At 40.7% G+C, this 14,468-nt stretch overlaps 1 protein-coding gene across 1 annotated transcript in view; it reads right to left on the bottom strand.

Annotated features, from left to right (window-relative positions):
- Nucleotides 1–11,016: 11,016 nt before the first annotated feature.
- PIP5K1B (phosphatidylinositol-4-phosphate 5-kinase type 1 beta) overlaps nucleotides 11,017–14,468 on the bottom strand; it is a 388,154-nt gene continuing 384,702 nt past the window's right edge. Inside the window, exon 15 of the mRNA XM_066368035.1 lies at nucleotides 11,017–11,766. Within this exon, the coding sequence (XP_066224132.1) occupies nucleotides 11,764–11,766 (3 nt within the window). The 3' untranslated portion in view covers nucleotides 11,017–11,763. The remainder of the gene's footprint in view (nucleotides 11,767–14,468) is intronic.

Raw genomic sequence — 14,468 nt, forward strand, 5'->3', positions numbered from 1 at the left:
TTTTTTGTTTCCCCCTCTGAAAACTTTAGGACAGAGGTCCCCAAACTATGGCCCGCGGCCCCCTGAGGCCATTTATCCGGCCTGCTCCACACTTCCGGAAGGGGCACCTCTTTCATTGGTGGTCAGTGAGAGGAGCACATTGACCATCTCATTAGCCAAAAGCAGGCCCATAGTTCCCATTGAAATACTGGTCAGTTTGTTGATTTAAATTTACTTGTTCTTTATTTTAAATATTGTATTTGTTCCCGTTTTGTTTTTTTACTTTAAAATAAGATATGTGTAGTGTGCATAGGGATTTGTTCATAGTTTTTTTTATAGCCTGGCCCTCCAACGGTCTGAGGGACAGTGAACTGACCCCCTGTGTAAAAAGTTTGGGGACCCCTGCTCTAGGATCTTCCCTTTATACTTGGTGATCTGAAAATTTACAATTACATTTCCAGGTATGAATCTGATAAAATTAATTTTTCTGAGAATAACATAAATCCTGTCAATCTAAAGAGGTATGTTCGTCAGCTATGGAGAATCTCTTTTTATTTTTATTATTTTCATTTATAATTTCCTACCTGTCTCCCCATCACCCCCCATTTTCTCTTTCTAGTACCGCAGTTAATCAGAGAACGGACCTTTTCTATTTTAAAAATCTTTTTCATTTTTTTGTTTCTTCTGGGAAATTTTACTGAATTATATATACCAGTCCATTTATTAAATTCATTTTTAAAATTTTTATTTATTGATTGATTTTAGAGAGGGAGGGAGAGAGAAACATTGATTTGTTCCACTTATTTTATTTTATGCATTCACTGGTCAATTCTTGCCCGTGACCGGGAATCTAACCCACAGCCCTGGTACACAGGCAGGGTGCTCTAACATACTCAGCTACCCAGCCAGGGCCATTGAATTCTTTAAACATTTTCCTTTTTTTTTTTAAATTCCCAGAAGTGTTTTTTCCTGTGACATTTTTCTCTATTTTCATAGCATTTTATTTTTGTTTTGTGCTCTTTCTAAAGATTCTAGAATTTTTGTGTTTTTTTTTTTTTTTTTTTTTCTTTTCATTTTAAACAGGAAGTTTATTTAAAGAACAGGAGGTTTGCTGTGAAGGGAAAACTATCTAGGACTCACTTTTTTTTTTTTGACAGAGACAGAGACAAAGAGAGGGACAGAGAGACAGGCAGGAAGGGAGAGATGAGAAGCATTAATTCTTCGTTGGGCCTGACCAGGCGGTGGCACAGTGGATAGAGCATTGGACTGGGATGTTGAAGGACCCAGGTTCGAGACCCTGAGGTCGCCAGCTTGAGCATGGGCTCTTCTGGCTTGAGCAAAAACTCACCAGCTTGGACCCAGGGTCGCTGGCTCCAGCAAGGGGTTACTCGGTCTGCTGAAGGCCCGCAGTCAAGGCACGTATGAGAAAGCAATCAATGAACAACTAAGAAGTCGCAACGCGCAACGAAAAACTAATGATTGATGCTTCTCATCTGTCTCTATTCCTGTCTGTCTGTCCCTGTCTATCCCTCTGACTCTCTCTCTGTCTCTGTAAAAAAAAAAAAAAAAAAAATTCTTCGTTGGGGCACCTTAGTTGTTCTTTGATTGCTTTCTCATATGTGCCTTGACCAGGGGGGCTACAGCAGACCAAATTACCCCTTGCTCAAGCCAGCGACCTTGGGCTCAAGCCAGTGATCTTGGGCTCAAGCCGGTGACCTTGGGCTTCAAGCCAGCGACTTTTGGGCTTAAGCCAGCAACCATGGGGTAGTGTTTATGATCCCACGCTCAAGCTGGCAATCTCTGGGTTTTGAACCTGGGTCCTCCAGGTCCCAGCCTGATGCTCTATCCACTGCACCACTGCCTGGTCAGGCTAGGACTCAATTCTTTTAGAGTAATTTATCCCTACTTAAAGATATTGCCCTACATGTAACAGCTACATAAAAAAATATTATAAAATTGTCCTTGGTTTTACAACAGTAAATGAAAAACATTAAAATTCTCCAATTAAACAAGGTATGCAGAGATTTGTATGTTGTTCTTTATTGTTAAGCAGTGAAAGCAAAATAACTTACTGGAATATAAAGGTAAGAGCTGAATGAGCATGCCACTAATGGAGAAAGGGGGTATTTCCACAGAACCAGTATTTTTTTCCATCTCATCTCCAGTTGGTGTCAATCAAAACATATCATTGGCCATTTAGTTTTTTTCAAAAAAAATGCAAATGCTTGTGCACATACATCAGTTACTTTATCTACAATAAAGAAATGAGGAGGGGGAAAATGAAAGAATAGAGAAAACTCTACAGTAGTAGTATTTGGTGGAACCAAATTGTAGTTTCCTTTTTTTTTTTTTTTTTTTTTTTTTTTAGCACATGTGCATGTGTGAGAGAGAAAGTGAGACAGAGGCAGGGAGAGGAACAGACAGGAAGGGAGTGATGAGAAGCATCAATTCTTTATTGTGGCACCTTAGTTGTTCATTGATTGCTTTCCCATATGTGCCTTGGCTGGGGGGACTCCAACAGAGTCAGTGACCCCTTGCTCAAGCCAGTGACTTTGAGCTTTAAGCCAGCAACCTTTGGGCTCAAGCCAGCAACCCTGTGCTCAAGCTGGTGAGTTCACACTCAAGCCAGATGATTCTGCACTCATGCTGGCGACCTTGGGGTTTTGAACCTGGGTCCTCTACATCCCAGGTCGACATTCTATCCACTGTGCCATGGCCCAGTCAGGCAAATTTTTATTTTTGAAATTCATTTTTAGAGAGGAGAGAGAGAGAGAGAGAGAGAGAGAGAGAGAGAGAGAGAGAGAGAAAAGCAGGGGAGAAAAAGAAAGCATCAACTCCCGTATGTGCCTTGACCAGGCAAGCCTTAGATTTTGAACCCGAGACCTCAGCGTTCCAGGTCAATGCTTTACCCACTGTGCCACCATAGGTCAGGATTTTTTAAAAAAGATTTTATTTATTGATTTTAGAGAGGGGGGGGGGAGAGAAAGAGAGAGAGAGGATGGGGGGGGACAGGAAGCATCAACTTGCTTCTTGTATGTGCCTTGATCAGGCAAGCCCAAGGTCTTGAACCAGTGACCTCAGCATTCCAGGTTGATGCTTTATCCATTGCGCTACCACAAGTCAGGCAAATTGCAGTTTTCTTTCTTTCTTTCTTTCTTTCTTTCTTTCTTTCTTTCTTTCTTTCTTTCTTTCTTTCTTTCTTTCTTTCTTTCTTTCTTTCTTTCTTTCTTTCTTTCTTCCTTCCTTCCTTCCTTCCTTCCTTCCTTCCTTCCTTCCTTCCTTTCTTTTCTTTCTTTTTTCTTTCTTTTTTCTTTCTTCATTGTGAGGAGGGGAGGCAGAGACAGACTCCTGCATGCACCCTGACAGGGATCCTCCTGGAAAGCCCACTAGGGGGTGATGCTCTGCCCCTCTAAGGCATTGCTCTGTTGCTCAGCAACTGAGCTCTTCTTAGCACCTGAGGCAGAGGCCATGCAGCCGTCCTCAGTACCGAGGGCCAACTTGCTCCAATCGAGCCATGGCTGCAAGAGATGGGGAGGGTAGGGGAAAGGGTGGAGAAGCAGATGGGTTTCTCCTGTGGGAATTAAACCCAGGATATTTACACACCATGCTGACACTACCACTGAGACAACCGTCCAGGGCCAAATTGCAGTTTTCTAATAGAGAATGTCTTCTTGGTCTGGAGAAACAAGAGTTCTGGAGTAAAGTAGCAGGTTCCCTTTGTAGTAAATGCCTCCTGTCTGCTGCAGGAACACATCAATTATATCTTCACCCTCCATTTCCAACTGTGCAGGTGTGTCTGTTTCATTGATTGGCTGTTAAACTAGAATCTGATCTGCTTCATTGACAAACCCTGTTGTTCACAATAGGCTTTTACTAGTTTACTAAGAGGTGTATGTCTCTTAATCTTAAACTGCATCACAGAACCATCCTGCCCCGCCACCTTCAAATTGATATAGTCGTTGTTCTAGTCTTGACTCCTTACTTGGGCTTGTTGTTGGCCAAGGCGAGTGCCAGAGTCTTTAGCTGTCACTTCACAGAAGTGGTACCAGGTCTGCTTAAGGAGTCTAGAGTTATAAAAAGTTATCTTCAGTTCCCAGAATTATCTTTCCCCACGAATATGTGTACTATTTATATAGAATTCTCATATATATTATGTAGTTATCTCTTATGTCATATATAATATATAAAATTATCTCTTTCTCCAAGAATATATACCGTATTTTTTGTTCCATAAGATGCACTTTTTTCCCCCAAAAGTGGAGGGGAAAATGCCCGTGCATCTTACCGAGTGAAAAAGACTGTATTTTATTAAATATTTTAACACACCATTTGGTTCAGAATATTTTTTTTCTTATTTTCCTCCTTAAAACCCTAGGTATGTCTTATGGTCAGGTGTGTCTTATGGAGTGAAAACTTTGGTATAATGATCTCTATGATATATGTAGCTCTTTTATATTACATATACATTATATATAAAATGATCTCTTCCTCAAGAAAATATTACATTTATATATTATAAAAATATAGCTTACTTTTTGGAGAAAGAGGTGTGACCTTTGTTTACCCCCTCCTAACTCTTCCCGCACCCTTTCCTCTTCCTCCTACATATTCCTGTCACATGTCCTAGTCCTTCAACTAGCTGGGATCTTCTGTCCCTCAGGCCTTTGCAATTGTTCTTCGTTCTAGAATACTTTTCCTCCAGATCATCACAGGGGGACCTTCTCATCCTTCAGGCTTCAGTCTGCGTGTTCCCTCCTTAAATAAACCTCCTTTGACCACAGCACTTCTCCCTCCACTCCTGTTTCCCCCACCACCTCTCTCCACTGGTTCCCTTTACAGGATATGTTCTGACACCTCTGTTGTTTGTACTTTACTTGCTAACTCAGTGTCTCCCACACTAGAAACTAAGCTCTGTGTCTGTCCTGTTCCCCGTTGCATCCCCAGTGCTAGACTTGGTGCGGGGTGAGTAGAAACTGTTTGTCAGATGAGTGAATGGATGAATAACCCTGCTCTGTGACCTGCCAGATAAGCTTTTCTGTAGAATGGGGATAACAGCAGTACCTACCACATAGCGTTGTAACAATTAAGTGAAATAATGTATAATTTTTATGGTAATCACACCTGGCACATAATAAGATCTCAACAATTATTATTCTCTTCGCTTTCTCTGTCCCTGAGGTCTAGGCTTAACTCTGTCCTTGTTTGTGCAAACCTGGGCTAACCACTGAAACGCTCAGGCTGACAGAGTTTACTCAGTCAAGTGGAGTGCCAATACATGGTTCTAAGGTTGGAGAGTTGGATGAACAAAACAAACAACAAATGTTTGCTCCCATGGAACTAATAATTCGAAGATCTTTAGTGGTCTAGATGCTTTCTCTTAAATTCTCTATCACATAGGAACTGGAATTATCTGACTGAGTTTGACTAGGTGAGGGAATGAGAATTGCCCTGACAACTTGGTCTGGTCATCAGTTTAATTTAATCTAGCTCCAGCAGTTTTCTAAAATTATTTGGCAGAACACCCTCCAACTGTGCATGCTTACGAGTGAGTTCACTTGATACGGGCCAATGTCTGATGGTGTCATGCTGTTCTTCCGCCTGAGAGCCAGCACACAGGAATTTGAGGAGCTAGGTGACAACCAGAGGAGCCTACTCTCAAAGGGTGGGGGGGGGTGCGGGGGAGGGGGGAAGAGCAGCACAGGTGGTGGCAGCATCCAAGGAGCCCCCCTGCTTTGGGCTAGCACTTCTGATTTCCCACAACAAACCTTCAAGTGTCCCTCTTGCTGGAAAATAAAGCCACAGTTGTTGTAGAAATGCATTCTTTTTGGGCTAAAGGAAAGTGTTGTGTACTTGCTTTTGGGGTGGTGTGTGTGTGTGGTGGGGGGCGGGGAGCAAGTGCTAACACAATTCTCTCTGACTTGCACCTAATTTCAGATGGAGAAATGGAGGTTCAGAGGTTTAAATGACGTGCCCACAATCAAAATGAGACTAGAGCCCAGGCTTCCTGATTTCTAGTCCAGTGCTCTTACCTTACAGTCTTACAACAGTAATTTCCCTAGTTTCAGTGGGTCAGTCCCAGGGAAGGGCTCCATCAGCTGATCAGCTCTGGGATCCTATGCTCACCCCTTAGAGCAGGGGTCCCCAAACTACGGGCCTGCGGGCCGCATGCGGCCCCCTGAGGCCATTCATCCGGCCCCCCGCTGCACTTCCGGAAGGGGCACCTCTTTCATTGGTGGTCAGTGAGAGGAACATATTGACCATCTCATTAGCCAAAAGCAGGCCCATATTTCCCATTGAAATACTGGTCAGTTTGTTGATTTAAATTTACTTGTTCTTTATTTTAAATATTGTATTTGTTACTGTTTTGTTTTTTTACTTTAAAATAAGATATGTGCAGTGTGCATAGGGATTTTTTTTATAGTTTTTTTTATAGTCCGGCCCTCCAACGGTCTGAGGGACAGTGAACCAGCCCCCTGTGTAAAAAGTTTGGGGACCCCTGCCTTAGAGCAATCACTACTGCTACGGGGTAACATGATTATTCAGGCCAGGGGGGCAGGGCATATTGCCAGACAGAAGGAGATAGGAAAGCTTGCCAGGGTACCAAAATATCAGTGTTTATTAAACTTTTCTATTGGATTTTAGTCTGTATTTCACTTATTTCTACACATAATATTTTTATGTCTTTCTTTCTACCAACTATGAGCTTTGTTTTGAACTTTTTAGTTCTGTGAGGTATATTTATTTGACATCGTTTTTTATTAATGTAGGAGTTTATTGCTATGAATTCCCTCTTAGAACCACTTTTGCACCTGACCAGTTGGTTGCACAGTGGTTAGAGCGCCTGCCTGGGTTGCAGATGACTTGAAAGCTTGAAGTTGTGGCTTGAGCGTGGTCTCACCTGGCTTGAGCGAGGGGTTGCTGGCTTGAGCATGGGGTCATAGACTCGACTCCATGGTCACTGGCTTGAAGCCCTAGGTCACTGGCTTGAGCAAGGGTTGCTGGCTCAGCTGGAATCCCCTGGTCAAGGCACATATGAAAAAGCAATCAGTGAACAACTAAGGTGCTGCAACAGGAATTGAGGCTTCTCATCTCTCTCCCTTCCTGTCTGTCCCTTTCTCTGTCTCTATCTTTCTTGCTAAAAATAAACAAACAAAAAAACACTTTTGTTGCCACTCACATTTTTTTTTGTATTTCACTTTTATTTTTCTGAAGTTACTTTTTGATTTCTCTTTTGATTTATTCTTTGAGCCATTGGTTATTTAGGAGTGTGTGTTTAATCTCCACATATCTGTGAATTTTCCAGTTTTCTTCTAGAAACTGATTTCTAGTTTCTCATCATTGTGGCCAGAAAATTGTGTATTTTGCTGCTTTTGGATAGAATGACCTATAAATGTTAAGTCCATATTGTCTGACATGTAATTTAAGTCCTGTGTTTCCTTATTGATTTTTCTGTCTGGATAATCTATCCACTGATAAATGTGGGGTGTTGAAGTCCCTTACTAATGTTATATTGTTGTCTGTACCTCCCCTCAGATCTGTTAATATTTGCTTTATATATTTAGGTGCTCCTCTATGGGGGCATAGATATTTACAAATGTTACATCCACTTGGATTGCTGTCTTTATCATAATAACCTTCTTTGTCTCTTATTGCAATCTTGGTATTTAAGATTATTTTGTCTGATATAAGTATTCCGACTCAGATTTCTTGTTTTAATGTCTATAGAATCTGTTTTTCCGTCTCCTTTATTTTCAGTCTGTGTCCTTAACGCTGAAGTGAGTCATATAGTTGGGCCCTTTTTTTTTTTTTAAATTCAGTCACTCTATGCCTTTTGATTGGAAAAGTTAGGCTATTTGCATTTAAAGTTATGATAGATAGAAATGGCTTTATTGCAATTTATTGTTTTCTGGCTGTTTTACATTACCTTTGTTTCTTTCTTTTGTTCTCTTTCTTTGTGACTTTATGATTTTCTGTAGTCATATGCTTAGATTCCTTTCTCTTTATTTTTTGTGTATCTACTATAGGTTTTCACTTTTATTTCTTAAATTAAATTTTTTGAATTTATTTATTGATTTTAGAGAGAAAGAAGGAAGAGCGAGCGAGAGAGAAAGAAACATTGTTTTGCTGTTCCACTTATTTGTGCATTTATTGCTTGCTCCCTGTATGTGCCCTGACTGGGGATCAGCCCGCAGCCTTGGTGTACTGGAACAATGCTCTAACCAACTGAGCCACCTGGCCGGGGCCCTACTACAGATTTTTCTTTGTGGTTACCATGGGGATTACATAAACATCTTAGAGTTATAATAGTTTATTTATAGTTGAATTAAAGTTAACCAGTTAAAAATATTTAAAAAATTTACATATAGTAAAATTGAATTTTATTCTTTTGGTGCACAGTTCTATGAGTTTTAGCACCTATGTAGTTTGAACACCTATGTCCCACACTCAGTGTACAGAATATTCCTATCATCCAGATTCCTTCAAGCCACTGCTTTGTAGTCAATCCTTCCCCCAGCCCTAACCCTTGGTAATCACTGACCTGTTCTCTAGCCCCATCATTTTACCTTTTCTAGAATGACATATGAATGGATTTATACAGCAAATGGCCTGTAGTGTCTGGCTTCCTTCACTCACCCCAGTGCCTTTTAGATTCATCCACATATTGAGCGTATCTGTTCTTTCTTTTCATTGTGCACATCATTCTATTGTATGAACGGACTACAGTTTGGTTATCCATTCACCCATTATGAGACATTTGGGTTCTTTTTCAGTTTTTGTTGATAGTTAACAAAGCTGCTATAAGTGTTCTTGTGCAGATTACGCAAACATAAGTTTTCAGTTCTCTAGAATAAGTATCAGGAGTGGAGTTGCTTGATTACATGGTAACAGTATGTTTATAAGGATGAGACAAATGATTCCAGAGTGACTAAGGCATTTTGCCTTACAGGAAAGTATGAGAGTTAGAGTTGCTTTACATTCTCGCCAGTACCTTGTACTGTAAAATTTTTAGCTGTTTTAATATATGTATAGTGATATACCATTATAGTTTGCATTTCCGTAGTGATGATGTTGAGCATCTTGTACCTGTTTGCCATCTATATATTTTCTCTGAAGTGTCTCTTTAAATATTTTGCCCATTTCTTTTTTTTTAACTAAATGAGCTTTTGGGGAGAATAAGTTTACATTTTCAGAAATTTTGCAAAGATAGAACAGAGTACCTGTATATCCATTACCTAGTTTCTCTTAATGTTAATATCTTATACAACTACTGTGGTATATTTGTCAATGTATTCTTCATTTCAGTTGGTTTATTTTTCATTTCTGTCTGCTTCTTTTTTATGGCTTTCATGTCCTTTTTTGTGCTGTTGATGCTCTTACTAAGTTCCTTGACTATTCAAACCATTATTTTGACCTCTGTATCTGGTAGTTTGCTTGCCTTCATTTTATTTCGTTCTTTTTCTGGAGATTTCTCCTGGTCTTTCATGTAGGATGTGTTTCTTTGTCTCATTTTGGCTGCCTTCCTGTGTTTGCCTAGGTATTAGATAGAGCTCCTATGTCTCCCAGTCTTGGTAGAGCGAGTGACCTTAGGTAGCAGGTGTTCTGTAGGCACCTCTACATAGTGGCACATCCTCCCTGGTCACCTGAGCTGGACGCTAAAGTTCTACCTCCCCCCCCCCATGGGCAGTGCATACTGTTCTGTTGTTGTTGAGCCTTGACTGCTTTTGGCATGTCACTGGGAGCGACCCCTAGGCCGATTAGCTCTGAGAACCAGCTGTGACTACAGCTGGGTCCACCAGGAGGGTCCATCTTTGACCCTCCAAGGAATCAAAGGGGCCTAGGCTCAGAATCCCTGCTTAGATAAATGGGTAGGTTTACAAATAGGAGTGAGATTCCAGCAAGGTTAACCACTGTAGCGAGGGAGAACTTCTGCTCGCACCTATGAGTACTAGGGAGAGAGGGGCAAAGAATCCTCAGAAATTCATTTTCGGAGAATTTCTCATTGACATCCCAACCCAGGATAGGTTTCCAGCACCAACTCTGAAGGTGAAATCACTAGTTATACTGAGTAACCATGGCTGTATGCTACATTTATAAAAGTTAATACCATGCCTGCTTACAATAATCAGCTTGTTTTAACCTGGAGTATTTTACACTGAGCATTGTACTCATCAGGAATGTCTTTCTGGAGCCTTGGTCATTTTGCTTTCTAATGATATTTTTCTCAGCATATGATGATGCAACCTCTTAAAGTCTCTGCTGCTTGGAACATTCAGAAGATGGTACAGATGTATTAGTTGGTTAAAATATTTGTTGCCTCTCTCTACTGAGTCCACTTCTATGTAAAAAAGTATACTTCTCACTCCTTTGACACCAGACTTGTCAAGGTTGTTCACTTTGACCCGTGGAATGTGAGAAGTACTGTAAGCTGCCTTTAAGCTAAAGTTCTGTATGAGCTCCCATCACTTGGTTATACACTATTACTTTTTTTTCCTTTTGCCATACAAGGTACATGTTCTAGATAGGGGCTGCTCTGGATCCCCATGCAGAAATTTGGGGATTATTGGTTACCATAGCATAACAGCAAAAGCTGGCTAATATACCAGGACATTTGGGAAGTCTCTTGAACAAGTTGAGCAGAACCTGCTGCTGAGTCTTTTCTCAGGGTGCAGAAAATTTTCTCTCCATTGTCTCTGTCATGAGAAGTCTATTTAGGATTCTGAAATATCTAAAAATGAGAAGCATCTAAGTTATTTCTTTAAATTATTTTTTATTGGTTGATTTTTAGAGACAAAGGGAGAGAGAGAGAGAGAGAGAGAGAGAGAAAGTGAGAGAGACATCAATTTGTTTGCTTCACTTCTGCACTCATTGGCTGATCCTTGTATGTGCCCTGTCTGGGGGTTGAACCCGCAACCTTCGTGTATCAGGATGATGCTCTAACCAACGGAGCTACCTGGCCAGGGCATAAGTTACTTCTTTTTGGTTAATAAAAAGAAATATAAAACTCAAAAGCCATTGGAATTACTGTACTACCACAAATGAGAACAAAATATTTTATTTTTCTCAATAAAACTATAGCTTACAATAGTATTTACTAAATAAATTATATAATTTTTCTTTTACAAGCAATAAACTAAATCACAAATATTTCAAAGACAATGTGTATGTACACAACATAAGGCCTTTTATAAATAGCTCTGCTTTTCTCATTTCACTAGTAAACAGTGAAAATATCTTCATAGAGGCTAGTTATCTATAAAGTATATGCAGACCTATTATACTGTTGTTAGATAAAACCAATTTAAACTTTTAATGACATAGGCTATGATTGTAATTTTACAAAAAGAGCAGGAGTTATACTTTATATACCATTTTGCACAGATGGATTTTTAAATAATATATAAGCAGATTATATGTGTTTGCTTATGTATAATCATTGGATTCATGCAAATGAAATAATGCAAGTATCAATAGGAAAATAGCACTTTCAAGTCCAAAAAAGTGATTGGCAATGGTATAGAAAGCAGCTTAAATATAGTTCATGCAGTTCTTCACAGTTTGGCAAGCAACAGCAAATGACAGGAGAGTGGTATTTTTCACATCACATCTGCTGATCAGCCCATGGACCAAGGCTTCGCTGGCGTCCCACAGACTCCCAAGTCTAGTTGATTATTTCTCTGTGTTGTGAGGCTCAGCCAAGTTCCTTTGGGAAATTCTGGAGTGAAGAAACTTCTCTCCGACTGCATTCATGTGTCATCCAAATGCGTAGGTGGTCACCATTTGCACTTACTGGGAGGAAAAGAAAGAAAGCTGTAAGGTTTGGGTTTGACATTGATATATAACTGTTCCTCATGAGTAGGAACACAAACTCATTTCTCCCAATGATTTTGCCTGGGAAATGTGCAGGTTGAAGTGGGGACACATTAGGCTAGGATTTTGCAATGATGAGCATAGCCTACATACATTTCTATGGTAGCCCCACAATATGTACTGACACCAAGGTTTCTCAAGTCCCTACAAAATCACAGCACTGTGATTGCAACTCAGAAGGAATCAGTGCCACCAAAGACACACTCCTGCTTTCCAAGTGCACAGGGCTTGGGAATGTGCTGTGGTATAGCAGGTCGGAAGCTAATCAGGACAACCTAAACATGGTCTTGAACTTGTGAATGCTGTGTTCATTTTCAAACACTGCCCTTGTGGCTGGAGAGTAAAAATATATCCAGTGAATACGTCACCTAAAATGATAACCATTTAAAATCAGGCAGCTAATTCCATCTGTGACAGTTATACTAAGATACACAAGGGGAAGCAGTCCCGTGCTCAGTCTTCAGAGACAGACACAGTGGGTTAAATCAGGGGTCCCCAAACTTTTTACACAGGGGGCCAGTTCACTGTCCCTCAGACCATTGGAGGGCCAGACTATAAAAAAAACTATGAACAAATTCCTATGCACACTGCACATATCTTATTTTAAAGTAAAAAAACCGCATGTGGCCCGCGGGCCATAGTTTGGGGACCCCTGGGTTAAATCTACTGACTTTCTAATTATTACAGCTATAGAACATTATGCAAGCTATTTAATCTTCTTTGTACCTTATTTGTTTTATCTGTAAAATGAGGGTAACAAACCCCACTGTATAGGGTAGTTGTGAGGGATATGGAGAGACAGGGTGCATAGGTATATGTACACAAATATATAATACAATGCACAAAAGTTATATTCATATCACTAAGCATAGCGCCTGGTATATGCTAGTGCTCCTAAAATTGTCTTTAAGAAGGTTGGAGCTGGATCACAGAGATTGTGTGGCTCAACACTTTCATTTGGAGGCTGAAAAAGCTTGAGTAAAAAGTTTGACTCTGAAAATTATTAGGAGCCCTGGCCAGATAGCTTGGTTGGTTAGAGCATCATCCTGAGGCACAGAAGTTGCCAGTTCAATCCCCAGTCCTGGCACATACAGGAGCAGATTGATGTTTCTGTCTCTCTCACTCCCTTCCTCTCACTGAAATCAATAAATAAAAATAAAATTATTAGGAAAGAAACTATGTCCAATATAGATGCTTCTATTTAAATAATGAGTATTTTATCACATAATTTGACCCTGTTGTTAGTTGTAATTTTTATTAACTTACTACTCTGTTTAATAGTTGATTGTTCCCTCTTATTAATCTGTTTAGAGAGGTTTCCCTGCTTAAATATACAGTATATTCAAACTGGGATTGACAAATCACCTTTCAGAAATAGCTTGAGTGTTTGGTGTTCTGAGCTATAGCAGGGCAAATGGGAAGTTGCCCACATCCTTAGGATAGATGTTGTTAAGGTGGACTTTATTTAGGCTCAATCTGATCATTTTGATGTGTGGTACATTTCAATCAGTGATATAAAAAACCCCACATAAAAGAATAAGGTCCTGCTAATTAGCTTTGAGCCTTGCTTTTTAAGAACCAAAAAGAGAAAAGTAGATGATAGTTCTGCTCTACCGGACCTGTAGGTCACAGCTGAAGTTCTGTGTCTGGTTTCTAGTGCCAGACTTTGAGAAGGACATTGATCAATACGAGTCATGCCTGAGAAAATCTACCAGGGAAGGGCTCCAAACCCAGGACTCCATGCAAATGGCTGAAGACCTGGGCTTTTTGGTATACAAAAAAGAAGTTGTAGAAATAAGGCATAATAGTTGTCTTTGAATACCTGAAGGCTAGCCATGGGAAAAAGGGGTGAGGTTCTAGGTTAGTCCCAGGACAACTGAAAAGTGTGACACTGTCATCAGCAGTAGTGGCACAGGTGGCTGCAACCCTAGGCTCCCCCATCAAGCATCCCGATACTCATACTCACTCACATCCTCCCCCACTAATGGGCCCAGTTTGCTATCTGTTGCAACCCAGTGAGTGAGACTAAGTGAATCCAAACCCAGAACCGGGACAAATTTGTGAAAGCCAGTTTTGCTTCAACCTGGAAGTGCTTTCTAACCAGAGTAAAGAAATGAGTGGTCACTAAAGGGGGGCAGTTGCTGTCACCAGGGGTGAGGCTGAGGCTGCCTGGCCTCTGGGTGGAGCTGAGGCAGAAAGCTGTGTGTCCTAACAGGGCACTTAGAAGGCACATGATATGTGGTGGCCAGTAGAGAAGACTTGGAAGTCATGGCTGAACTGTGTCAGATAATCACAAAGTTCTGTTTAAACCACAAGATTCTATTAAATACGGTTTGCAATTTTTAAATGAGAGGACAGGAGACAGACAGATTCCTGCATGTACCACGACCAGGATTCACCCAGCAACCCCTGTCTGGTGCTCATACTCAAATCAACTGAGCTATCCTCAGCACCTAAGGCCAATGCTTGGACCAAGCAAGCTATCCTCAGTGCCTGGGACTGATGCTCCAACCAATTGAGCCACTGGCTGTGAGAAGGGAGGAAGAGGGAGAGAAGGGGAAGAGGGAGGGGAAGAGAAACAGCTGCTTCATATGTGTGCTGACCGGGGATTGAACCTGGGA

Source organism: Saccopteryx leptura, chromosome 2 (genome assembly GCF_036850995.1).
Source record: "Saccopteryx leptura isolate mSacLep1 chromosome 2, mSacLep1_pri_phased_curated, whole genome shotgun sequence".
NCBI classification, from domain to species: Eukaryota; Metazoa; Chordata; class Mammalia; order Chiroptera; family Emballonuridae; genus Saccopteryx; species Saccopteryx leptura.